This window comes from Phascolarctos cinereus, unplaced genomic scaffold (assembly GCF_003287225.1).
Source record: "Phascolarctos cinereus isolate Bilbo 61053 unplaced genomic scaffold, phaCin_HiC Scaffold_7;HRSCAF=346, whole genome shotgun sequence".
Taxonomy (NCBI): domain Eukaryota; kingdom Metazoa; phylum Chordata; class Mammalia; order Diprotodontia; family Phascolarctidae; genus Phascolarctos; species Phascolarctos cinereus.
Genome location: NW_027556180.1, coordinates 30,972,717 through 30,999,688, shown reverse-complemented (window position 1 = coordinate 30,999,688; position 26,972 = coordinate 30,972,717). Strand labels below are relative to the sequence as shown.

The 26,972-nt window shown below is 39.0% G+C and overlaps 1 protein-coding gene across 1 annotated transcript; it reads right to left on the bottom strand.

Moving 5' to 3' along the window:
• Positions 1–7,260: 7,260 nt before the first annotated feature.
• On the bottom strand, positions 7,261–22,791 carry SAMD7 (sterile alpha motif domain containing 7). Its single transcript, XM_020979940.2, has 5 exons — positions 22,686–22,791; positions 21,231–21,309; positions 18,310–18,653; positions 10,902–11,023; positions 7,261–7,377 (listed from the first exon to the last, which is right to left on the bottom strand). The coding sequence occupies exons 1-5, from the start codon at positions 22,789–22,791 to the stop codon at positions 7,261–7,263; spliced, it is 768 nt and encodes a 255-aa protein (XP_020835599.2).
• Positions 22,792–26,972: the final 4,181 nt, after the last annotated feature.

The window sequence follows — 26,972 nt, the reverse complement described above, 5'->3', positions numbered from 1 at the left end:
CCCGCTCCTCCTACTTAACAAACTCTAGAGACTTCGGGTGGCTTCCAGGTGCAAATTCAAGTCCTATGTTTAATCATGATTTTCAGGGAGTCAACGATTCTGAAATTCTCTCTTCTCAATCTGTTTTCCATGTTAGTTGTTCTTGATAGTAAGATATTTTACATTTTCTTTTTTTTTTCAATCTCTTGACTATGTTCTATGATTCTTGCTTCATTCTATTTTTTAGGAGGTCTACTACTTGAAAGAGGTTTTCCTCCTTCTATTCTAAGCTGTTTATTCTCTCTTTATTTTTTCTTCCCAGATTCTCATTTCATTTTTTAATTTAATTTTTATCTCTTTATTTCTTCCAGGCACTCATTTAACTAAGTCTTTTTTTTTTTTGGAGATTCTGTTTGTAGCTATTATGGTGATATTCTCTTTTTGAGTCATAATATTCATCTTAAACCATAGTATTGGTTCATTGTGTTTAGTGTTTTCTTCTGTTTGTTCATAATTTCAGCCTCAGTTCTTGGTTCATCATTTTTTGCTCAAGCCAGTCCCTTCTTACCCTCTTGAATGGGTTGAGTAGACTTTGCTTGATCTTATCCCCTCTCCTAATTCGGATGTTGACACTTCTGTTGATCTGGATTGGGTGGTTAGTATTAGCTTTCCCCCCACCCCCTTGCCTCAATCCCTGACTTCTGTCTCAGTCTCTGGGTGGTCCTCTGTGGGTTCTGGCCTCAGCTAGATGCAGTCTTCTTGTACTCTTTCTAATCCAGAGTTGGTTTTGTCTCCCTGCTCAGATCTTCACAGGTTTCCAGGAAGAGTTCTACTTATCATGATAGTCTCAGACCTCCTGCATAGCCTCCCTGGAACTGGCTGGTATCCAGGTGCCGAGCTGGATCTCCTTCTATGATTTCCTGTGCCTGGTTAAGCATTGCCTCCCTGTGCAATGATCTATGAGATCTGGTTCTGCCCCTCCTTCTGTTCTGGGAGGTTAAGATCAGTATCTGGCTTCAGATCCTCAATTACTCGAACTCATGATTAATTTTGATCTCTTTGCTCAGAACACTGGCTGCTGGCTTCATGTTGTCCATCTTTCCTCCTCTACTGGCTTCTCTGTTTATATGTATGCTCACTGGCTTCTCTATAGAGTGAGACCCCTGTACTCACCTCTTGTAGCTTCTGATTTTCTTCTTGTGTGATTTACTTCTGGGCTAGATAGAGATGCTTTCTTCTGCTTCTCTTTGTTTTCTCTGTGATATCTCTATCATTGGTATTTCTCAGTTCATTTTTAGCTATTTAGATGGAGTTTATGTAGAAAAGCTGAGTTTCTGTATGACCTTCCATGCTGTAATCTTAATTGGAAGTCTCAGATGGCTCAGGTGAGCACATGTCTCTTTGTTTTATGCCTTGTTTGACATTGTTAATCAATGAATCATTAAACAAAGTTATCTTAGTGGTCACATCTGTTATAGACTCTCTTGCAATTTAAAAACATTTTGTATACTTTCTCTTTTATTATGAACTCAATAAATATTAATAAACAAACACTTCCATATACAAAGAACAGAAGGAAGGATTGTGTGAAATCTAAGGTGTCAATAGCTATATGAAGAAAACATACGCTAAATGATTTACAATTAGAAAAATGCAGTCTAAGGCAACTCTGAGGTTCTACCTCACTCCCATCTGATTGGCAAAGATGGCATAGAGGAAAATGACAAATGTTGGGGAGGCGGGTCAGGAAATCAGGCACAGTAGTGTAGAGGTGGTTGAGGTGCTGAACAATCTAGCCATTCTGGAAAGCAATTTGGAACTACGTTCAAAAAGTTACTAACCCATGAATACACTTTGTCCCAGCTATATTTCTAGTAGGTCTCTCCCCCAAAGAGATCAGAAAAACAGAGAAAGACCGATGTGGGCAAAATATTTATAGCAGCTCTTTGGATAGTAGCCAAAAGTTGAGGGCGCAGTGGATAATGTGCCAGGCTTGAAGTTAGGAAGTTTCATCTTTCCATATTCAAATCTGGCCTCAGATACTACTAGCTGTATGACCCTGGGCAAGTGACTTAACTCTATTTGCCTCAGTTTCCTCATCTGTAAAGTGAGCTGGAGAAGGAAATGGCAAACTGCTCCAATATCTTTGCCAAGAAAACTCCAAATGATGGCACAGAGAGTCAGACATGACTGAAACTACTGAACAAAAACTTGGAAACTTGGAAGGGGTGCCCTTCATGTAGAGAGAATGGCTAAGTAAATTATAGCATATCCATGTGATGAAATATTATTGTGCCATGAGAAATGACTAAATGGACAGTTTTAGAGGGAACTGGAAAGACCTCTTTGAATGATGCAGAGAAAAATCAATAAAACCAGGAGAACAATTCATAAAATGAAAAAGCATTATAGACAAAAACCAACTTTGAATGATTTGAGAACTCAGATAAATGGAATGACAAACAAAGCTCATAGGACTGAAGATGAAATATGCCACTCACCTCCCACCAGAGCATTGATTAATATAAAATGCAGAGACATATATTTTTGGCAATGTCGGAATTTGATTTGCTGAACTGTGAATGGTTATAATGAAGGTTTTATTTATTTATTTTTGTCTGTTAAATGAGGACAGGCAGTGGTAGGGACAGATTATAAATAGTAGCAACACTTCTCTGCTTATTTGTATCTGCTGAACTTCCTTCTGACCTCTTCTGTATATTTTCTCAATTTTTTTTTTTGCTGTTCTTTTCTTCTTTCTGGCATTGTTTTCCCAGCCTCCCTACTTCCTCCCCACAACTTTCCCTGCCAAAAATAAAAGCCTTCCCTTGTGACAAATAAGTATACCCAAACAAAACAAATTCATGCGTCAATCATGTTCATCTCTCTTCTCTCTCTCTCTCAAGAAGTAAGAAGTGTGTTTCATCATCAGACTTCTGGAATCAGCGCCATCATCATGGTTATTATCATCATTACCATCATCATCAAAGTTAGCATCTACATAGCCCTTTTAAGGTTTGCAAAGCACTTTACATTTATTTTATTTGATCCTCACAACAACCCCATTTGATAGCTAATGAAACTGAGGCAAAGTGACTTGCCCAGGATCACACCGCTAGTTAGTGTCTAAAGAAGGATTTGAACACAGAACTCCTGGCTCCAATTCGGGTACTGTATTATTTAGTTGCTTTGGTGTTGAGGATTGATGATTGATCTTACCTAGATCAGAGTTCTTAAATCTTTTAAAATTATTTTCCTTCACCTTATTGTAGTTTTTATATAAATTATTCTCCTGGTTCTGTCCTCTTCATTCTATATCAGTTCACAAAATTCTTTCCCATTTTCCCTGAATCAACCATTTTTATCATTTTTATGGTGCTAATATCTTATCACATTCATATACCATAATTGTTCAGACATTCCCCAATTTCTGGGTACCCAATTTGTTTTCAATTCTTTGCTGTAAAAAAAAAGTGCTGCTATAAATATTTTTGTACAGAAAGTCCTTTCCTTGTCTTTGATTTATTTGTGCCTAGCAATAGCATCGCTGGGTCAAAAGGTACACACATTTCAATGCCTTTGGGGATATAATTCCAAATGATTTCCTAGAATGGTTAGACTAATTCATGTATACACAGATAGTGCACTGTGTGCTTCCCATATGATTTTAAATGCAGAGAGGAAACACATTATTTGAATATACCTCTGAAGGCTATATTTACTTCTAAGTCAAATGCTTTTTAAAAAACCAATAGACAACAAGCATAGTGCCTTCCTGTGTGTATGTAATCACACTACTGGAAGAACTTCAGAGACCATCTAGTTCAACCAGTACTTGAAAAGGAATAGAACACACCTGAAAAGTGGCCATCCACCTCTGACTTGCAAACCCCCATTGCTTCATTTGACACCCAGACAGATGATTTTGAAATGTCTGTTAGGTTGGCAATATAATGTAATGGGAGCGATAATTTTCTGTGCAGTAATAAATATATAGTACATATAAATGTGTGAAATTTCCACTACCTCCCAGAAGCATGTCTTTATCTTTGACTATTTTCTATTTTTTTACATCTTTTGCTCAGATATGTGATTGTAAAGATTTGATCTGCTATAGAAAATGCTCTTAGAAAGTTGTGATATTTTTCTCTTATTTGTAATCTTCTCCTTTTGGAAATCATTAGAAGTCAATTCCTGAGTGACTCTAAAATTGTGTTGCCTCTGACGTAGCTCTCTTCTGTTGTCCACATTTGGTTGGGTCCAGCTGTGCTTCCTGATTATACCTTCTTAGTATAATCATCACTTCTGGGCACAGCACATTGGTTACTGAGCTGGTAGATTCCAAATACGGTCATTTTATTATAATCACCAATGAGACTAAAGCATGATAGAAATGCTAGACGACATGTTCAACTTCACATCTATTTGTCGTCCTTCGATTTTTCACTAAATGTGCTCTTGAGAGAATCTGGCTTAGTTAAGTCTCATGCCGAATTTTCATCTTAGGATCATTTTCCTTTCGATTTTTTTTTTTTAGGTTCTCCTGCTGGCGAGATTGCCTGGAATATTCCATCCCCCTTCTCTGTAATGTCTTGCTGATGAGCTTGTGCTCTAAACTGTTGTTGCGCTTGGCTTCCGCGTCCTTTTATTTGGCAATGTGATCGAGTACTCACTGGCTCAGATTTCTAGGCTCTTTTGGCTTTGTTGCTATGGTAACTTTTGTCCATTGATTAAATTTCTCTAAGAAATATGATTAGCTAGTCTATAGCATTAAGAGATTTCAGAGGATTGAGAAATGGAAGGCATCTTCTAGATTATGTCTTCACTTGTGTTCCTTTGATATTTTCCAGAGTCGAAACCTGGTTTGAACAGATCGGGTTGGAGTTGCAATAACCAGCAACTTGTGTTTTTTTCCTGTGTTTGTCTTTTCCCCTCAATTTAGTATTGATTTCAACCACCGCTCAATTTGACATGCACAGACAGCTGATTCTGAAATAACTGCTGTCGGTAATAAAATGCAATGTAGCCAATAATTTTCTGTTCATTAAAAACATCTCTCTCTATATATATATATATAATTTTGTTTTTTCTGCTTTTGCTTGGTGCTAAGCTACGTTGAATGTCTTCCAATGCTCTTCTTAAAGAGATTATTTGTGATATATACACATTACGCTTCTGTGTAGTCAACCAACCTTTGCCCTGTTTAATTTAATAATCTTACAACTGTATTTCCCAAGATTGTTTTCATCATCTTTCACATTCCCATTTCTACAGTGGAACTGCTGAGTATTAAGGCATATGTTGACTTACCTCTCAGGATTCTGTCAAGTTGTCTGTAGTATCTCTGCTACTTCATTCTTTTCCGTGGTCTTTGACATACCTTCCAGATCTGAAGCTATGAACCTGTGATTATCATGGTGGTCTGTATGCATGTATTTATCATTAACAAGCACTGAAAAACAAGGTAAGCAAGTATCCGAGAAATGATTGTTTCTTTTTGCCTTTGGTTTCGTGATAAAAGGAACTTTCATAAGCGCTGCTCAATCCTTTATTTGCCTTTCTGAGGAGAGTCTGTGAGTGGTCCACTTATGGTTCTATGTCTTCTTTAAGTCTTCTGTTTCCATTTGTAATGAGGATATTTAAAAAATGAATGTGGTTCAATTTCTCCAGTTGTGTATCATCTTTGCAGATCACAGAATCATGGAATTTCTGAGTCAGAAGGGATCTGTAGCCATCTGGTACAATTATATCTGAAAAAAGAAATCCCCTACAACATGTCTGACAAGGATTCAGCTAGTTCTTCTTGAAGCCTCAACATGGGGGGAAGCCTACTTAATACCTCTTGAGGCAGCCAATTCCATTTTGGAAGAACTCCTAACTGTCAGGACATCTTTCCTTTTATCAAGCATAAATTTGCCTCTTTCTAGCTTCCACTCATGTGGAAGTCCTGATCTCTGGGGGCCAAGCAAAACAAGTTTAATCTCTTTCCTGTGGAGAAACTCAGACTGTCTCATATGAAATTACCTTAGCTATCATTCTCCTATCCATTATATTAATTAATGGCTCATTTACTCTCAGAAAACTTCATTATTACTCAAGAAAACACATGATTAGTCTTTCACACCTGACCCTTAGCTATAATACAGGATATTTCAGTGTTTAGATACTTAGATACTAACCCTCGGATAATTAAACATAGCTGTCATATCTTTACCAAACATTCTCTTTTCCAGGCTAAGTATCCCCATTCTTCCAATCAGTTTCCATATAACATGAACTCAAGGCCCTTTATCAATCTGGTTACCCTCTTCTGAACACTTTCCAACTTATCAATCTCATCCTTTAAGCTGACACCAGGAACTGAACATCATATTCTAGATGTGTTCTGACCTGGCAGTGTATATACCTCATTATTCCTGGAAATGATGCCTTTCTTAATGAAGCCAGATATAACTCTTTAAGGTTTGTGAGCATTTTACAAATATTATATCATTGATGTTCACAACTACTCTGAGATGTATGTGCTATCATTATACCCATTTTACAGATGAGGAAACTGAGACATATAGAAGCTAAGTGACTTGCTCAGTGTCCCACAGCTGGTAAGTATCTGAGGCTATATTTGAACTTGAGTTTCCCTGACTGTCATGTCCAGCACTCTATCCACTAAGCAACCTAGACATCTTACACTATTATTATAAAATAGTTATTACATATATATTTCTTTATATAATATAATGTTTTATGTATAATACTTGATCTGTAATACTCCCCTAGTAGGGATGAGGATAAGGAACTGAACCTGTGATTTCACTGGCATAGCAAACCCTCAGTTGCCAGTCATACCTTTTTCTGTCTTAAACAGTTGTCTAAAGCACCAAGGAGATAATCAGCTCGTCCAGCCCTAGGACCAATACGTGTTAGATGTGAGACTTGAATCCACGTCCTCCTGGCTTTGATGCCACCTGTCTGTACATTACACTGCGATGCCAGTAACTATTCAGTAATAAATTGGAAGTTTTATCAGATCTCTAGCAAATATGGAACATGTTAGATAGCTTGTGCAGGATTAACATTAAAACATGAAATGCTATATTCTCAAATAGCAAAACAAACAAACAAACAAACAAACCAGAACCCCCAAAGTAGGTCTTTAGAGGAAAAACACAGATTATATTTGCTGAATGATGAATTTCTAAGACTTTTGATAAGAAGATAACATTCATAAAACATTAAGAGTGAAAAGGGTCATTTATCTTCACATTCTGTGTTACTAAGTGACTATACCTGAGAACGAATTTTTAGGGCTGGTCCAAGTTTTAAGCCCATAGTGTCCAAAAGATGCTCCTCTGTGAGCAAAGGCAAGGTTTCACCATCAATTGCGTGGTCTCTAAATATCTTAAAAAAAAAAAAGAAATGCACGTTACTCTGTCCAATAGTCTCTTGTGTTATTTAATGTCATTTTGGTTTGTCCATAGTAATTTCATCTTTGAGAACCACAAAGATACTATTTTGCCCAAACGAACAGAAGGAAGAATGGCTTCTGGCTCACTTCCTGCTGTTCAGTATTTTCTGTTCATCATATTGGGCACGTGGGCATTTCTAGGGCGGCTGGAAAAGGAAGAAGCTACCCAGGTGATTTCATCCTTTTGTCCATCCTACTCTCACCTGCTACTGCCTTTCCCTCTCAGAGTGCCTTCCATCCACTCTGGCTAGCTAGCTTCATCTTTCATCATCCAGTTATTTGCATGTTGTCTGTCCCATTACACGTCCAGCTTCTTGCAGGAAGGGACTGCCTTTTACTTTCTTTGTATCCTCAGTGTTTAGCCTAGTGCCTGGCACATGGTAAGTACTCAACAAAAGCTTGTTGACTTGACTTAAGTTACCCAAGTGGCCTTCCTGTGATTTTCCTAGCAGTCTAGTTAATCTCTCTTTGAAGTGGACACAGCCACTCCTACTTTCCTCCAAACAGTTCAGACAGCTGGGGCCTGAATGCTTCAGAGACATCAAAGAAGACACCCTTTCCTGCTGTGCTGGGGGAAAAGGTAAACTGCTAGCATCATCCTGTGATCAAAGCATTGAGAAAGGAGCTTCGTGAACCTCATCACGGTGTGCGTTAAGACTCACTACATTAGATCCTAGAATTAGAGCTGGGAGGGGCGTTAGACATGATCTGGCCAAACTTCTTCATTTTAGAGATTATTCGATCTAGCTCTAAAAGGGTCCATCACATCCAATCCCCTTATTTTACAATTGAGGAAACTGAGGCAGAGTGAAATGAAATTATTAGTTCCAGTGGTGGAACTAGGTCTTTTGGCCGTGTGGTGAGGTGGAATGAATGCTGGATTTGGAATCAGAGTTCCTTCATTGGAATGTTGGCTCAGCTACTTACTACCTGTATTAAGTCATTTCATTTCTCTCTGCCTCAGTTTCTTCAATTGTAAAATAAGGGGATTGGATGTGATGGTCCCTTTTAAGCTAGATCCAATAATCTCTAAAATGAAAAAATTTGGCCAGGTCACCTCAAAATTACCATATCCCTGACTATATAACCTAGATAACATTAGTCCTGGCTACCTCAGAGAGTGATTGTAAAGAAAGATGGCTGTATTTTGAAAAGAGTTCTGTAAGTATCAACTGTTATTATTTAAATTAAGAGATCTTACTCATTTCTACAGAAATGAATGAATGTAAGATAACATTTCAATTCTTATAGTTTGGGAGGCATATTTATCTTCTGCATAATTATGTGTCCTTAGGCACACCCTAATGTCTCAAGAAAATTTAGCATTTTATATCTCATTTTAAAAGTTTGTATTTTTTTCTAACTATGAAAGGCAATGTTACAAAATGGATAGAGACCTGGCCCTGGAGTCAGAAAGACCCGGGTTCCAGTCCTATCTCTGACACGTGTTGGTTGTGTGACTCTAGGCAAGACATTTAACCTCTCAAAACTCTGGCAACTATCTAAGATTTTAAATTGCAGAGAAGGTATCAATCTGTATTCAATCCACCAAAAGAACACTTACTGAGTTCCTACTATGAGCATTAGTAGAGAGAATTCCTCACTGTGAGCCTTCATAGGCTAAGTTAAAAAAAATAAGTAAAATTCAGTTGTTGATTTTTGAAAAGTTTAGTTAAATTTTACTTTCTTTGGTTTGCTGAATAAAAATGTGTTTTATGAATAATTTATCCCATGTATTTGCTTTCAAAAAAATAATAAAATTTCCTGGGTATATACCTTACTGAAATGTTCTTAATCAAATGTTCATACACCTTCTGGATCAAAATCTCCAGCTCTTTAAAAACTCTGCATCTTTTGACCACTTGTACATTAAAGAATGGCTCTTGGTTTTATACATCAGTTATAGTTCTCTTGCTATATTGGATATCTGGCCCTTATTAAAGATATTTTGTGCAAAGATTTCTCCCCCCCCCCCACCATGACCTCTTTCGATGCTGGTCGCATTGATTTTGTTCTATAAAAAATTTCTAATTTCAAATAATCAAACCAAGCTGTTTTAAGTTTTGTGATCACCTCTACCCCTTGTTTGGTTAAGAATTCCTGAAAAGGCACAGCTGTAAAGGCCCCTCATCTGGTCCTCTTCAATTTTTTGTAATAGTGTGACCTTTAATATTGGGGGGGGGAAACAATAAGATAAAATAGGAAGTTTACTTTTCTATCTGTATCCCCAATTCTTGGTATATAGTAAGCATTTAATAAATGCTTTTTCACCCACTTATTCATTCAAAGCTGTGTCATTATAAGAGAAAAAAATGGGAAAATGCGCCTCCCTCCCTTCGCTGGAGAGGTGGAAGACTTGGGGGTGTGGTAAGTTGTGTGCTGGCAGATGTTCAACGTGTTGGTTTTACCGAATTTTTTAAAAATTCCTTGTTATACTGTTATGGGAGGGGAAGGCTTACTTGAAAACGAATGAGATGTAAAAACAAAAGGCATCAATTTTTAAAACATTAATGTCTTTGGCTTTTATGTAGATTTTGTAGGATTTTAAGCTGGCAAGGATCTTAGATGTCATTGAAGAAGAGGAAGAAGAGACTTGTTCAATTAGTCTATATGCAGCAAAGACAAGATTCCAAACCAAGTCTCTGACTCTGAATCCGGTGTTTTTCTCATCCATCATGTTGCTATGGCTTCCTTTTCTTTTTCAGACTAAATGAGCTATTTCACAATTCCATTTGAGTATTTGAGCAGTCCAAAGTCACTGAACTATTACTAGGTTGTGCTTAAAGCCAGATTCTTTCAGCTAGTGAGAGAGTAAACACATCAATGACAGGTACCTGGGAACCATATTCCTTAAGTGATAACCTTACTGACCTTAGCTTTTACACAACCTCCTGGGTAATTAGAGGAATCAAATTTATGGTAAATTATAATGTCTACATGTAATAGGATCATAGGTTTAGACCTGGAAGAGTCTTCTAGACCATTTAATGCAGCCCCTTCATTTTATAATTAAAAGTGTCTTTGAAAAGATATATTTTTTCTTTTTCTAATATCCTGGGTTTAAAAAACAAGTCATCAGAAATATATTTCAAAGTTCCTTTGTTGTTAGATAGTATTTAAATTTATTTTATCTATTTACCTATTGAATGACTGATAGGTTAGAGATTGGGTCTCCTTATCTTACCCAGGTTGGAGGTTCAGTGGCCATCTACTGGCTGATCCCACTATTGATCAGCAGGGCAACCTCTCCTTAGCTAGTCCACTGGCTTCTTACTCCCAGGAAGCTCACCATATTGGCCCTGGGTTCAGTGCAGACGCCTGATCAACTTAGCCCTGCTGGGTCTCAGATCTCCTCAGCTCAAGCAATCCACTAGCCTTGGCTTCCCTGGTGGCAACGATTACAATCTTATACCCCCATGCCCAGCTTAAGTTTATTTTAATAAAGAAAATAAGTCACCTGAGCATAGTCTGAACAACCTGGGAGCCCCGTAATGAAGTCATACACATCATCTATGGCCCATTTCCGAATATCTTCAACAGAAGAAAGATCTTCCCCATTTAAAAATAGATCACCTATTCCTTTAAAGAGAAAAGGAAATGAACAGAAATTAATTACAATGACCCATCTTGGTCCCAGAGAACAGATGGTGATACAATGAAATCAGAGGTGGGGGGCTTCAGGAACAGCTTCCTACCTGTGCTGTCAGATAAAGGTTTTTTTGTTAGTAATAATTAATCAGTTTTCTTCATTTCTTGGAAAGGTGTAAATGAAGAAGAGAAGTGAATGAATGAAGAAGAGAAAATAACTGCAGTGTAGCAAACAAAAACGATCAATAAAACTTAAATGGAAAAGATATTCTTTTGTGATGAAAGATACATTTTATAAGGAAAATGACAAGTTGAGTATAGTGTTTTTTAAAAAATACACATATACATACCTCACTCACCACTATCATGGTCTCACATACTTTAAAATGGGAGTTCTCACTGGAGAGAAATACTTATTTCTCTCTTGTATTTAATAACTAATTATCTAATTAGGACTAAAGGGTTTTCCACTTCCTCATTCAGAAATCAACCAGTGTAAGCAATCTTGGGCAAAGACTTACCCAGGCTAAGATCTAATCAAAGACAAGATTCTAAGTCTAGGTGAATGGGTGGATTCCTGTTCATTGTGTTTGGTCAGATAGGTCTGGAGTAGAAGTGGATTCCCTCTTTGATATGTATATTGGTAAGTCTCTTTGAGCTAGATGTGGGTGATCCAAGTTAGTACTCGCAACACCCTCATTAGAATGAGCCCTCATCTCATCTTAATATTCATTCTCAGGAACACCCAAAGGCACACAAACTGCTAGCCTGCCACCATGATTGGTCTTTGGCATTCGAGAGTGTCACTGACCTTTTTATTAATAAAATGACTTAATTGCCCATAAACTATGTCTCTTGAACTTTTTAAACATCACACATCTTTTTGTGCATCATGGTCTCCTTTGGCCATCCAATTCAGCCTATGGATCTCATGTCAGAATAATATGTCTAGATGCATAAATTAAACTAAATAGCATTACAAAGGAAACCAATTATGTTGAAATATAGCTAAAATATTGAAAAACTAAATTCATGGAGTTAAGTAAGTTTACAAAGCTCTACTTTTAAACATCTAAACTTTTAAAAAACTATTTATTTTGAGTTTTCAATATTCACTTTTGTAAGATTTTAAATTCTAAAATTTTCCCCTCCTTTCCATCCCCCTCCCCAAGATGGCATGCACTCTGATATAGACTATACATATACAATCATATTAAACATATTTCCACATTGGTCATGTTGTCAAAGAAGAAACAAATGAGAAAAACCACAAGAAAGGAAAAACAAGAGCAAATAGTGTGCTTCGATCTTTATTCAGACTCCGTAATTCTTTCTTTGGATGTGGACAGCATTTTGCATTGAGTCTTCTGGAATTGTCTTAGATCATTGCATTGCTGAGAAGAGCTAAGTCTATCAGAGTTGGTCATCACACAGTGTTGCTATTACTGTGTACAATGTTCTTCTGGTTCTTCTCAATTCACTCAGCATCAGTCCATACAAGTCTTTCCAGGTTTTCCTGAAATCCACCTGCTTATCATTTCTTATGGAACAACAGTATTCCATTACATTCATATACCACAACTTGCTCAGCCATTCCCCAATTGATGGACATCGCCTTGATTTCCAATTCCTTGCCACCACAAAAAGAGGGGATATCAATATTTTTGTACATGTGAGTCCTTTTGCCTTCTTTATGATCTTTTTGGGATACAGACCTGGTAGTGGTATTGCTGGGTCAAAGGGTATGCACAGTTTTATAGCCCTTTGGGCATAGTTCCAAATTGTTCTCCAGAATGGCTGGATCAGTTCACAATTCTACCAACAATGCTGCTCTCTCTTTTGATATTGCTGCTTGCACATGCATCAAGACCATCAGGACCTCTATTCCATGCCTCTGCAGTCCTTCCCTCACTCACTCAGCCAACAAAAAATCGACTAATCTATATTCTCTGTACTATGGTAGGATGTGTAGGGAACACTAAGGGAATACATTATGTAGTCCAAACCCCGGACGATCTTTTGATCAGATTATAGAGTCAAGACTCACACACAAGTGGAAAGTGTGATGTAATGTAAAAGCAAAGGCCATATTGTCTGCTTCAGGAAACAAGCATTGAGGAAATAAAAGCTTATTCCAATCGTAGGGGGAGAGAGATTGTAACCATTTCATTATTGCTGTCAGAAAGGCACCTTGAAGTAGCATATTACTATAATAATAATAGCTGACATTTGTATATCACTTTAAAATTTATAAACCAATTTCTGTATGTTATATCATTTGATTCTCATGATAATCTTGCAAATCTAGTGCTATTATTATCCCCATTTTACAGATGAGGAAATTGGGGCAGAGAGCAGTTAACATTTAAACTTTTAAACTATGCTTTTGGTGGTGTGAGTATTCTCTCCACCACTACAGATCTCAACCCTTCTCTGACGTAGTAAGTGGTTTAAAGAGTTCCCACGGCCAAACGTTTCTCACTCTAGGGTCATTTAGGTGATGAGTCTCCAAAGAACTCTACATTTAGCTACACATAAGGAATGAGTTATTGAAGGTTGTTGGCTTTTTTCTTTGTTTGTTTTATCAGTTCCATCTCTACAACTTTTCCTGGAGGCTGTCCTCTTCTCATAATTTCATTGTACCATGTTAGTCAGGCCTTCATTGACCCCTGCCTAGAATCCTCTACTCAGTAAATACAATGGCTCTCTGTTACCTCTAGGATCAAATGTGAAATCCTCCATTTGGATTTAAAGTCTTTACAACCTGGCCCCTTTCTTTTGTTGTTATGGTTGTTCAGTCATGTCTGACTCTTCATTAGCCCATTTGGGGTTTTCTTGGCAAAGATACTGGAATGCTTTGCCATTTCCTTCTCCAGCTCATTTTATAAATGAGGAAACTGAGGCAAACGGGGTTAAGTGACTTGCCCAGGGTCACGTAGCCAGTAAGTGATCTGAATATGGGAAGATGAGTCTTCCTAACTCTGAGCCTGGTACTCTGTGTACTATGGTGCCATCCAGCTGCCCAATGGCCCCTTTCTACCTTTCCCAATGTTCCACATGTTACTTTCCCTTCTGTATTAGTCTAGTCCAGGGGTGGAAGGATTTTATTATATGTTTATTATATTATATTATATGAATAATATGCTATTATACAATATATAAGGATTTTATTAAATTCTTAATAAAAGGATTTGTTCTGTAAAACTTGGACTCAGTCCAAAGACCACACCCAAGGACCCAGAAGGCCACGTGTGGCCTCGAGGCTGCAGGTTGCCCACCCATACTAACCTGTCTGCTGTTCGTCACACATGGGGTTTCATTTCCCATCTCTTCGTCCTTGCAGTAGATGTCCCCCATACATAGAATAAACTCCCTTCTCACCTCTTCCTCTTCTAATGCACGGTTTCCTTCAAGACTCATCTCAAGGACTATATTAAGTAAAGTCTTTCCAGATCTTCCCAGCTGCTAGTGCCCTCCCTACTCAAAAAATCCACCTTGTATTCCTTTTGTGAGTGTGTGTCTCCATATATGTACATAGATACATACACACACACACACACACACACACACACACACACACACACACACACACACACGGGGGTGATGAGCTGTATTGGTAGAAGGAATGTCTACAGATGAGAGCTCCTTCTAACAATGAAATCATGGGTCCAGCCCTTCTTCCTGCAGTCGTATATGTATACATTGTCTCCCGTGTTAGAATGGAAGCTCCTCAACGGCAGGGAGTATTCACTCTTGTCTTTGTATCCCCAGCACTCAGAAAAAGTGCCTGGCACACAGTAGGAACTTAGTTCATGATTATTGATTGACTGATAGATTTACAGGTCTTCCCACCAACATTCTCTCCTCCTGCCAATCCATCTTACTGACTATTTCCAGAATAATCTTTCTTACTCTTTTTTTTTTTTAACCAGACCCGAGGTTTTGTTAGTGGAGGGGGTCTGCATCTATACTGATGGGTAACCATTCTGCAATTTAGTCTTAGAGAAAGAGTTCTTAAACTGGGGTCTATGGACTTGGACGGGAAAAAAATGATGGATTTATTTCCAGTCTAATTGGTTTCCTTTGTAAGCCTATGCATCTTATTTTATGCATTTAAATATATGATTCTGGGAAAGGATCCAGAGGCTTCATCACACTTCAGAAGGGCCCAATGATACAGAAAAACATCAGGAGCCCCTGTCTTAGGCAGGTGCCTGGGGCCCTCAGGGGTTAAATGTCTTGCCCAGGCTCACCCAGCTGGTATGTGTCAGAGGCAAACCTCTCTCTCCCTCTCCACTGTACTCACTGCCAAAATTATTATTTGCAACCTGGCCAGTGTGTGCCCATTACACAATTTTCTGAAAAAGTATTCTTTTTCTTCCACTTTTTCCCTTGTTCCTTCTCTCCCTCTTCTTCTTCTTCTTCTTCTTCTTCTTCTTCTTCTTCTTCTTCTTCTTCTTCTTCCTCCTCTCTCTCTCTCTCTCTCTCTCTCTCTCTCTCTCTCTCTCTCTCTCTCTCTCTCTCTCCCTCTTTCTCTCTCTCCACACACACACACACACACACACACACACACACACACACACACACCCCCTCAGGCTATGAGACCTTCTAGCTATAAGTCTACAGTGGCTGAAACTAAGCACCACACTTTCCATTACTTTTCCCCTTATCCCTCCTATCAGATTGCTCTTGATCTGTTTTATATAATGCTCTAATAGTAATGACCCTAGAGAGCCATTGAACAAAGTTATTGCAGTTATATCTTTAAAGAAATATGGCATTAGTTTATTGTATCCATGGCAGACAAGCAAGCTTGGATGGGTCTCAATCTGCTTCACTGGAGGAGAGATCCAAATTGATTGGAATATTTTGTATTATAGCTATTGCTTTATGTGTTGCATTCCCTTATTAAATTGTAAACTCCATGAGGGCAGGGCCTGTGCCTTGTCTATTTCTGTATCCCCCATTGCTCAGCACATTTCTTCGAACATGGTAGGACACAGAATAATAAAAAATTTAGAGCTGGAAGGCACCTTATAGGCTTTCTAGACCAACACCCGCATTTGACAGATAAGGAAACTGAGGCCCAGATAAATAAGTGATTTTCCCAGGGTTACATGGGTAGTAAATGGCAGAGACAGAATTTGAACCCAAGTCACTGATTGCGCAGCTAAGATGATGCCATAGTGCATAGAACGCTGGGTCTACAGTCAGGAAGACTCATCTCCCTGAGTTCAAATCTGACCTCTACACTCAGTAGCTGGGTGACCCTGGGCAAGTCACTTAACCCCATTGTTGCCTCACAAAAAAAAAAAAACTAAAAAAAAATTTAAAAGAACATTATTCTGAGGAATCCATAGGCTTGACCAGACTGCCCAAGGGGTTGAGGATGCACAAATAGGTTAAGGATCCTTGACCAATGATAACATATCAGCAATCAGATGCAAATTCTGTTCTTTCCTGCCTCCAAACCCTGAATTATCTCATCTGCCCCACACTTCCTCTCTCTTGCGGATCACTTGGCATTTATTTGTACACTTTACACAGACAATATTGTCTGAAGGAGTTAACATCCTTCCCTAATAGTCAACCTCAGAATTTCAGGAGTTGCAAGTCACTTAGCCAGAAAATGAGAAGAATTCTGATTATATTTCATTGTCACCCCTGTCTAGGCTTCATTTATTTCTTCTCATATTCTTTGTTTAGAATATACATGAGTATGATACTTACTATCAAGGGAATGGATTTCATAGCTTCTTAATTTTTAATAGTATCAAGTGTTTTTTTTTGTTTTTGTTTTTTAATGGGAGAAAAACCAGGGAATTAACCCCCTATGCCTAATTTGGCTTTTGAGGGAGTAAACCATTGGCACTAGAAAAGGAAAGTTCATTGGATAGCTGATGAAAGGCACCTCTCTGCTTAGGTGAAGCAGTGGCTCCAGATAGGGAATCAGTATAATCTGGGGGTCCCCACCCTTTTTTGGTCCCTGTACTACATGGTAGATCTTTAAATAAATCTTAGTGTACTTTCTATTCAATATAAAAGGGAATCAGTTCTAGAGTTTGTTATGCATATGCAAATAAATAAAATAGATTAATTTCAATAGGGTAATATAGTTATTTACTAAATATTCACTATATCTCCTTGACAAGCATCTTGCACCTGTTGGGGAAAAGTTATGCCAGGGTGGGATCCCCAGGCACAATCAATGAAAACCTAATCTCCAGTAGATTTCATCTTATTTATTCACATTGGTCATGGGATGGATAGAGGAAAGCTAGAGGGGACTTTAAAAGCATCTAGACCAGCTCCCCATCTGTAAAAGGAATGGGTTAGACTCAATGTCTCTAAGGTCCCTGGCCATCTCTCAAGCTATGATTTCATGATCTCCCATTTTACAGATAAAAAAACTGAGGCCCAAAGAAGGGAAGTGACTTGTCCAATGTCATATGAGTTGTCACTGGCAGAGCCAGAGTTCAACTCCTGATCTTCAGACTCTAAACCAGCTATTATTAACCTGTTTTTGGTTAAGAACCCTTTTGGCAGTCTGGCAAAGACTATGGACCCCTTTTCAGAATTTTTTTTAAAAATCTTAATTTAATTCAAATTCAAATTAAATTCACATTCATTAATTTTTGAATTTAGTTAAAATTTAATTCAAATATCTTTAAATAAATAAAATACAAAGGATTATGAAGCAAATATGTAGGACTACAAACAAAAATTAGTAAAAATAAAGTATATATATATATATTTTTTTAACCATCCAAGCTCACAGACCTCCTGAAATCTATCTACAATCCCCTATGGGACTCCAGATTAAGAAACCCTGCTCTGAACCCAGTATTCTCTCCACTACTATATTGGACTGCCTTACATGACACCTAGCTACTAGGAAACCATTCATTAGGATAGGTTTAGGAAACAAAACAGTCATCGCAACTGAACATAGATTTAAGAGGTCATTGAATTTCATGTAATTTACTTGAAAGAACCCACCCTAAATGCTTGCTTGCCTGAATCAGATCCTCTTGCTTCATGAATGGGATTAAGAAAAGGAAAGAGGAAAGCAAAATTATAGCATTCTTAAACTGTAATTGAAGAGACTTACAAACCTGGAGGGAAGAATGAGCTGTTGTTGAGGACTGGAAATCCATATGGCAGGGGAGGGAGGGAGACTGGTGATTGAAAAAGATATCTTTCATCAGAGGTTGTTGAAGAATGACATGAATCCTTTGCATTCCCACCACCACTGTCATTTGTTTCAATGGACCAACCGCGCTCTTCACAGGATTTTTGGGGGCTGTGCTCATGTTCCTTGAGACTCTTGGTGGGCACAGTGGCTGGTTCCCCATTGCTTTGGCTTGGCTCATATTTAGGGTGTGGTTCAGTGTCAAGGTCTTTCTTATCCTCTTTTTCTGCAGCTGAAACTGTGAGAATCTGATCTGGATTTCTGTCTTCCTCTTGGTTTTTGGAACTCCTGGCATTACAACCGGAAGCTTTATGATTTCCCACTCTTCTCCCTAGCCGGCGACCCTTCTCTTTTTGCCAGCTACTGACTGGTGGGTATGGACCAGTTGTCATTAGCCTGGTGTTACCATGCAGGTCATCCAGAGAGCTTCTGTGGACATAGAGGTCATTGGGAAGATGCATTTCAGGAAACTTGTTCCTTCCTTGGAATGCACCTGGGCTTGTTGGGATACCATGTTGGTACAGGAATGATGTCTCCAAACCCAAACCCATCAGTCCTTTATGCTGAGCTTTTCCTATCTCTCTTTGTTGAAAAATGGTGCCCATTTCCATCTCCATCCTAAAGATGCAAGAAGAAAACCACAAACTCACACACAACCCAACAGAAGTATTAGAAATAGAGTTTGAAGAGCCAACTGCTCATCCAAAATACAAACACCTACTCCTCCCAAGATAAAGCCCTATCTGGCAGCCTTCTACTTATTACTTAAATTTTATTAGGTTTGTTATAGCTGAACTCCTACAGAGTCATAGGGGAGGAATCCTTCCAATGGACTTCACTGGGCAATCACAAGACATTCTCTTGTATGGTGGGAACTATACTGCTGGTATAGAAAAGCCTTGTTTGAGAAGCAGGCACTATGGGGGGAGTGAGGTGGTACAGTGGATAGAGCATCGGCCCTAGAGTCAGGAGGACCTGAGTTCAAATCTGGCCTCAGACCTTTGACGCTAACTAGCTGTGTGAGCCTGAGCAAGTCATTTAACCCTATTACCTAGAAAAAAAAAAGAAGCTGGCACTATGAGGACAGGGTTTAGGGATTGACCATTGTCACAGGTTAATCTTTAAAAATTTTAAAACTGCTGGAAGTGGGTGTTGTTTTGTGTTTTTAGAAAAAAAAATCTAATTTTAAAAAATCTTTTAATAATAATAGTAATGATAGCTAGCATTTATATAGCACTTCAAAGTTTTCAAAGCACTGTATCTCATTTGACCATCAAAGCATTCCTGGGAAGTAGGTGCTGTTTTTATTTTCATTTTCCATAGGAGAAAATTGAGGCACACAAGTTAGATGACTTGTCCAGGGCTAGTAAACATGTCTTACTGACTCCAGGTCCAATATCTTATCTATATTGCCACCTAAATTTTGGAATATATCACTCTTCTTCCCCTACCCAATGACTTATCCTTTCTAAGAAAGATGAAAAAAAAAAGACAAATAACCAATTCAGCAAAACCAGCAAACGAATCTGCTATATGTGACAATATGTGCAATATTCTACACCTCTAGGGCCTCTCCCCAAGAGAAGAAGGAAGGAAATTGCTGTATGAACTTTTTTCTGGGACTAAGCCCCAGGTAGGAATATTTTATAGCTCCTGATCTTACTATGCCATTTTAGGAAGTACTTTTGCCAAGAAATAATTGTATCTACTGGCTGAGTGCTAAAGGGAAGCATACCAGCAAAGGCTTGTGAGCTAGAATCCTGGGAGGTCCAGACCCACAGGGTCCCAAGAACCCAAGGGGAGCAGACACACTCTGGGAAAGTAGCCTAGAGAGAGTGTTACAACTATAGAATGCAAATTAAAATAGCACTAAATGTCAGCTGAACACTGATTAATTTTTTTAATTACATTTTTTAATTTTCAGATCCACATTCTCTCCCTCCCACTTCCTCTCCTCCCCTCATCCCCACAATGAAGAAGCAAAAAAAAAAAAACGAATCCCTGTTGCAAACATGTACAATCAAGTAAAACAGACTCCCATACTGGCCATGTATCTTCCCCCCACACCTCTCCCCCAAAATGTGTTAGTCTGTTCTCTGACTCCATCACATCTCTATCAGGAGGTGGGTAGGATGCTTCATTTTGAGTCCTCTGGAATTGTTATCGGTCATTATGCAGATCAGTGAACTCTGATTAACTTTAATGACTAATTTTAATGACGGAGAAACTGATGATGACGCTCATGTCCTTCCTCTTGATAAAGAGGTGGGTACCTATGGGTACAGAATGCTGTACATGTTGTCAGACACAGTCTCTCTGCATTGATTGGTTTTGTGTTTTTTCTAGTGGGCTCTGCAGTACATCAAGGGAAGAATTAAAATCCTAGGACAAGAGATGAGTTGTAAAACCACCAGAATGCTTGCTGGCAAATAAAGCTTTTAAAATAAAAGAAATTTAAAAGAATTCTTTGAAGGAAATGTGAGGACCTTAGTTAATCAACAAAATAATATTAATTAGAAGTCACAACAATGCAATCTTCCAGTTGTTATCAGGGTGGGACAAAGGGCCGCATGGTATTTTTTGTTTACTCTATTTTTTCACAGGAGTCATTCCTCTGGGCTCCTGAGGGTTAAGTGAAGCTGATGATGTACCTACTCCTCTCATCTGTGACCAGTCAATACTTTGAGAACTACTGCCCTTGTCTAGTCTCGACTGTCTCTTTCTCCAGCCACCATGAGTGAGGGGCTCTGGGGAACCAGGGACGTGCTCTTCAAGGCTGAAATAAAATCTCCCTGAAGCATTTTAGGCTTGAAGAGGGACCGCCAAGTCTGGAATTTGGCTGAGAGACACGGAGGTGTTAAAATGAATTGCAAAATCATCTGCGGTAATTCCCTCCCAAGTCAACTGGAACTCCCAAGTCTACATTCATGTGAGTAACCACTGGCCTTGGGCAGGTACATTCCTCACCACCTACAGAATCACAGGTACCACCATTCAGTCACCCACCTGGCTAGATTCTGTTTCTGCACCAACTCCTGCCTTCTGGCCACTGCTTCCATGGATTCTTGCTGCAGAAAGCTGTATCCTGAAAAGCAAAACCATACCAAGCTCAAAGTGAGTAATACACAATGGAACATGCAAAAAGAAAATATGGCTGCAGAAGCAATTTGTGATGTGTCAACAGAAAAGAGGCCAAAGTCTGCCTAACAATGTGGTGGGCCATCCTCCCAGCAGTGTGGTGGCCTTAGCATCTTATTGGTTATGGGATAGGAGGATAAAATCTTCTGGGGTTTTCCTTTCCTTTCCCTTCCCTTCCCTTTCCTTCCTTTCCCTTCCCTTCCCTCTTTCCTCTTATTTCTTTCTATTTCTTTTCTTTCTTTTTTCCTTCCTTCCTTCCTTGCTTCCTTCTATTCTTTCTTCCCCTTTTTTCTCTTCTCTTCCTTCCCCTTTTCTCCCTTTTCCTCCCCTTCCTTCCTTTTTCTTCCTCTTTGTTTCTTTCTTTGTTTCTTTGTTTGTTTGTTTGTTTGTTTGTTTGTTTGTTTTGTTTGTTTGTTTGTTTCTTTCTTTCTTTCTTTCTTTCTTTCTTTCTTTCTTTCAAATAGCTTTCCCTCCATCCTTCAAAAGGCAAAAAATGTGAAAGGAGCCTTTGAAGTCTGAGGGGATAGCCCAAGGTCATTAAACTTTTTTTTAAAATTGATTGCCCTCCTCCTGCTCTACAGTCACACCTGCTAACTGATGAAAATGGGAGCTTTCCAAATAGGAAACACTCAAAAGGTTTCTCTAGGTGTACCTTCATCTTTCAACAGCAGAGGCTGGAGCCTATAGCAACCAACAATTATTCAAGAGATCATAGATTTAAAGCTGGATGGGACCTTGGAAATCATTGAATCCAACCCCTCATTCAACAGTTGAAATAGGCACAGAGAAGTTAGTGGCTTGTCCAGGGGCTCAGACTCAGGATTTGAACCCGTCTTCCTAACTCCAAGTCCAGTGCTCTGTCTCCCTGATCTTATGACCATAGTAACCTCTCTAGTTAATAATAAGAGCAAGAACTTGGACATTTGGTATCTGATATAGTTATCAAGTTCTAAGAAAAGGACAAAAGGGATGATGGAGTCTTTCCCTTCCTTTTAGCTAGTATAGTTACTGTTATTAACAGCCTTCAGTGAACTTCTACTAAGCAGCCACATACCACAGGTACTTTGTGATTTATTTTATTTTTTGTAATTAACAAATATTTATTTTCTCTTCACTGCCCTCCTTCCACCAACTCCCTTTGGAGGAAAAAAAACCTTTGAAATCATTGAACCATAAGGGAAAATAAAACCATTAAAAACCATTGAAAAAACCCACTGAACCACTGAAAACCATGGGAAAATAAAAAAGAAAAAGAAAACCCTGGTAACCAATAGGCATGATCCCACAGTCACTTTGAACATGACTACATCCCTGCGCTCAGACCTGGATAGACAGCATTAGACAGAACGTGGGGCATATTCACATGAGGTGGAACTGATGCTCCCAAGCGGGAAGTGATGTGGATTTGTCTAGGGTCGGGTGGAGCCATCATGTCAGCAGAAGGCAACGAATCTCTAGGTGAAGAGAAGAAATAAAGTTGAGATGCAGATTATTCCTCTTCTGCTGTTGCTGAGGCATTGGGCTCTATGTAGATTTAGAGTACTCCTTCCTCATCAGAAGTACAAGAATGCCTGTGACTCCTTCCTGAGATTAATAAAGGAATCTATTGAGGAATGTTTGGAGTGAGAAAGGACTGGCCCAGTGGTTAACTTGGTATGGAAAGTGGACAAAGGTAGGGGTGCACATGGGGGGTAGGGAGGCAACATCTGGGGACCTACTGATAAGAGCATCTAATTGGATTTATTCTCAGGTTTTCCACTATTATGACCATAGGATCCTCTTCCCCCTATTTAACAGACATAATTTCATTAGGGGTCAGTTCTATAAGTCCCTTGGGTCTAATGTTTCATTGACTGATTACACAAAGTCATTATTTCCCCAGACTTTCTCTCAGCACTTATATCTTTGTTTTTCAGACCATTACAAGCATTGTTCAAGCTCAATGTTATCAAAGTCCATGTGATCTCCAGTCTGGTCATCTTCCTCAAATCCCTCCCACTGGAGCCACCTGGACTCTGCTTCTAGGTCCTGGGCTCTAATAGGTTTGCTTTTGCTTAATCTTGCCAGGGATCAGATCTCCACATCACTTCCTGGATGTTTCCAAACCATGCTCACATGCCTATAGGAGCCCCTAGTAGGAGCTGGAAACTGGGGGTGGGGCTGGCATATTGGCATGATTTGGAAATGGCCAGAAAGTGATATGGAAACCTGATCCACATCAAGTCTACTGAGAGATCTACTTCTATGAATATACACACACACACACACACACACACACACACACACACATACATATATATATACATACACACACATATATAAAAAACTGGTGTATATAAATGCACAAATGTGTGTGTGTATATATGTATGTACAGACACAAACTAGTATTTATTAAATATATGTGTATTTACCTATATATATATATATATATATGTACAAGTCAACTAGCATTCTTTAAGTACCTACCATATGCTTAACATATATTATATATATATGAGCTTGGATAATATGTAACATATAAGTATAATATATGACAATATACTATATATAACATATAGCAGACACATAGATCACATGTGATATACCACATATTATCTATCCTAAACATGTGATACATATGAAATCCATCCTAGACATCATGCATGATATACTTCTATCCATCCTATATCATATATATCTCAGCATGCATGAAGACCTAACAGTGTCTGACATGTAGTAGGTGCTTAATAAATGCCAGTTGACTAACTGCTAAGTCCATATTTATTCATCAAATGAATGCCACTCTCTTTCAAAGGAGCGAAAATGAGGAGTGTTAAGGGTGGGACAAATGGAGCACTTCGCTATGCCCAATTTGACAATTCTAACAGCTGTTGCCATGGAGACCAGAGAGGTACCTGTGGAGAGGTGTTTGATCACTTCCTCCATCCCCCCACCACGCAAGTAATATCTGACCTTGACACCCACAGATTCTGTCCATGCACTCGTTTACTTCAGCGTCTCAGTGTGAATACTTCTTCCACCAACTCAGATCCCCATCCCTCTCTGTAAGTGCTTTTTGATAGCTTCTATAGCCCAAAATTCACTCCGAGAAAGCTAGCCAGTCATAGGATGGGCCCCTCCAAACATAGTTGGTTGGCCCTCAGGCAACAGATCATTGCTCGGTCCATTGGCAATTAATTTAAGCAAGTTTTTTCCCCCCCAACTTGTAGGCTTTCATGTTCTTTGGGCAGTTGGCCATTTGAGAACCAAAGGTCATTTCCACCTAGTGATGAAACTTTGAAGTAGATCATTAGCAGAGCAAAGATCCATGGCCCCTGTGGCCTAGAGGTCAAAATGAAACTGAAATAATATTAAGCAAGAAAACAGCCAAAGAGTTCTGTCTTCAGGTATTTGAAAAAGTGTCCTGAAGAAGAGAATTAGACTTTATTCTGTTGGCATATAAAGTCCTTAAAGGAAGGGACTGTTTCATTCTTGGTTGCATCCTCAATGCCTAGCATAGTACCTGGCACATAACAGCAACTTAATAAATGCTTCTTAGTGGTTGATTCTTCTTGGCCCCTAAGGGCAGAAGAGCAATGAGTGTAAGTTTTAAAGAGGTAAATTCTGGCTTAATATCAGGGAAAAAATCCTAACAATTAGAGCTATTTCAAAGTAGAATGGGTAAGTAGATTCCCCCTCCTCAGACTTCAAACAAAGGCTGGATGCCCACTTGTTAGGGAAGACCTAGGGAGGTTTTTTGTTCAGGTGCCAACTGGACCTGATGGCCTTCGAGGTCCCTTCCAAGTCTGAGACTCTGTGATTATGTACAGATTTAAGAACCATTCTAGCTTGTATTTGGCTGAAATATTATAGTGGAGAAAAATATACCTGTCCACAAACCGAGCTTCAAATTGTGAGGGAACAGATTGGATTCTCTGTGGTCCCACCCTATCAATGGCGGGTTGACTGTCATCACGGGATTTCTCATCAACACCTCTTGTTGCTGGTGCAATTCTAGTAGAAACCAGATCAACTCGTTACTCAGGAACCTCCCCCCCCATCTCCAGGAAAAATAACTATGACCTGGCCTTCCATTCAAATTCCCTTCAGATGTAAGGAGATGCTTCTGTATTTAGAAAGACTAGGTATGAAATAGCTTTTTGCTACTCCGGGCAAGCCAAATAGCAAGCACTTGGGAAGTTGTATGATTCAGCATTTGAAGGATGCTCAGGATCCCAAGATTTAATTCTCCCTTTGGCATGCTGCAGAGTCCACTAGAAACATACTATGATTCTGCCCAAAGCAAGAATATAATGGAAGTGACAGGGCTGGCTATCATTTTGGAACTGCTGACTCTTCTCTGCAATGAACATGACATCCATGCTGAAGATGGCACCTGGGTCCTTTTTAATTTGGACATCCCTATTTCCTGATGAAATCACCATCTTCAATAAAAATGTCAGCTGACAATGGCTTCCTATACATTATCATGTCTGAGTCCCACAATAATCTTATGAGGTGGGGGCTTCGTTTATAAGCATTATTGTGTTTCTTTTACAGCTCAAGGAATGGAATCAGAGTTGCATGACTTAGGGCCACACAGTAAGATTCCAATTCATGTATTCCTGACCCCAAATCCAACACTGTATCTGATAAACAAAGTTTGCACTTGTCCCTTCCCAAAAAAACCTGTATATAGCCATGACCTCTGCCTACCTCTCCTTGTACACCATGATAGAGGTTGGCAATCTGGTATGCCACTTTGGAAAAGCTACTCAACTCTCATCTATGCCATGCTGAATAGAATCTTTTGTACATATGGGAATCACAACTAGTAGAATATTTACTTTTTATCCACATTCTAGAGCCACAACAAGACCCCTAAAGATTTCAAGTACAATTATGTTGCATTAGATTTTTTTATAAGACCTGAGTAGGTAACTCCCCATGAGTCCACTTCCTTTACACGGGCAGATTACCAACTATTTTGCAACTCGTAGTCTTGGAGTTACCTGGGATGCCGACAGGTTCAGTAACTTGGACAGGGTCACACAGCCACTGTGGGTCGAGAAAACTTGAACCCAAGGGTCTTCCTGACTCCCAGGTTTGCTTTCTTTCCACTAGACCACACATCAGGTTGTGTTAAAAATAAAGGCAAAGGGAGAAGAGGTTGAGAAAGGAAGAGACATAGCCCACTGAGAAAGAAAAAGTCACCTATGTGCTGTTATGTACACTAGAAAACAAATCAATAAAAGTCAGTCAGGGGTCAGCCCATTTGGATTGCTAAGGTGTTAGACTTACCTCCTGTTGTCATCCTACTTGCTAATCGATACAAGTTCTTTTCTTCTAATGTCCCAGCTTCCCCAAGGAGAGACAGCTTTCTGAGATGCTCTGCAGGAGTCATTTTGGGCAGTGACACATCTGGATTTTTTTCCCCTGGGATTATCAATAAATCTAACAGATCAGTAAAGACTCAAGATAAGATTGAAAACCACCTAGTATGTTTTGTTCCTTCACATGACATGATTGCATTAATGGTGGGTCTCCAATGCATTCTTTCTCTGAAAACCACATGGAAACCGAGGCTTGTACAGAACTCACCAGCTTATCTAGAAGCAGGAACACAACCA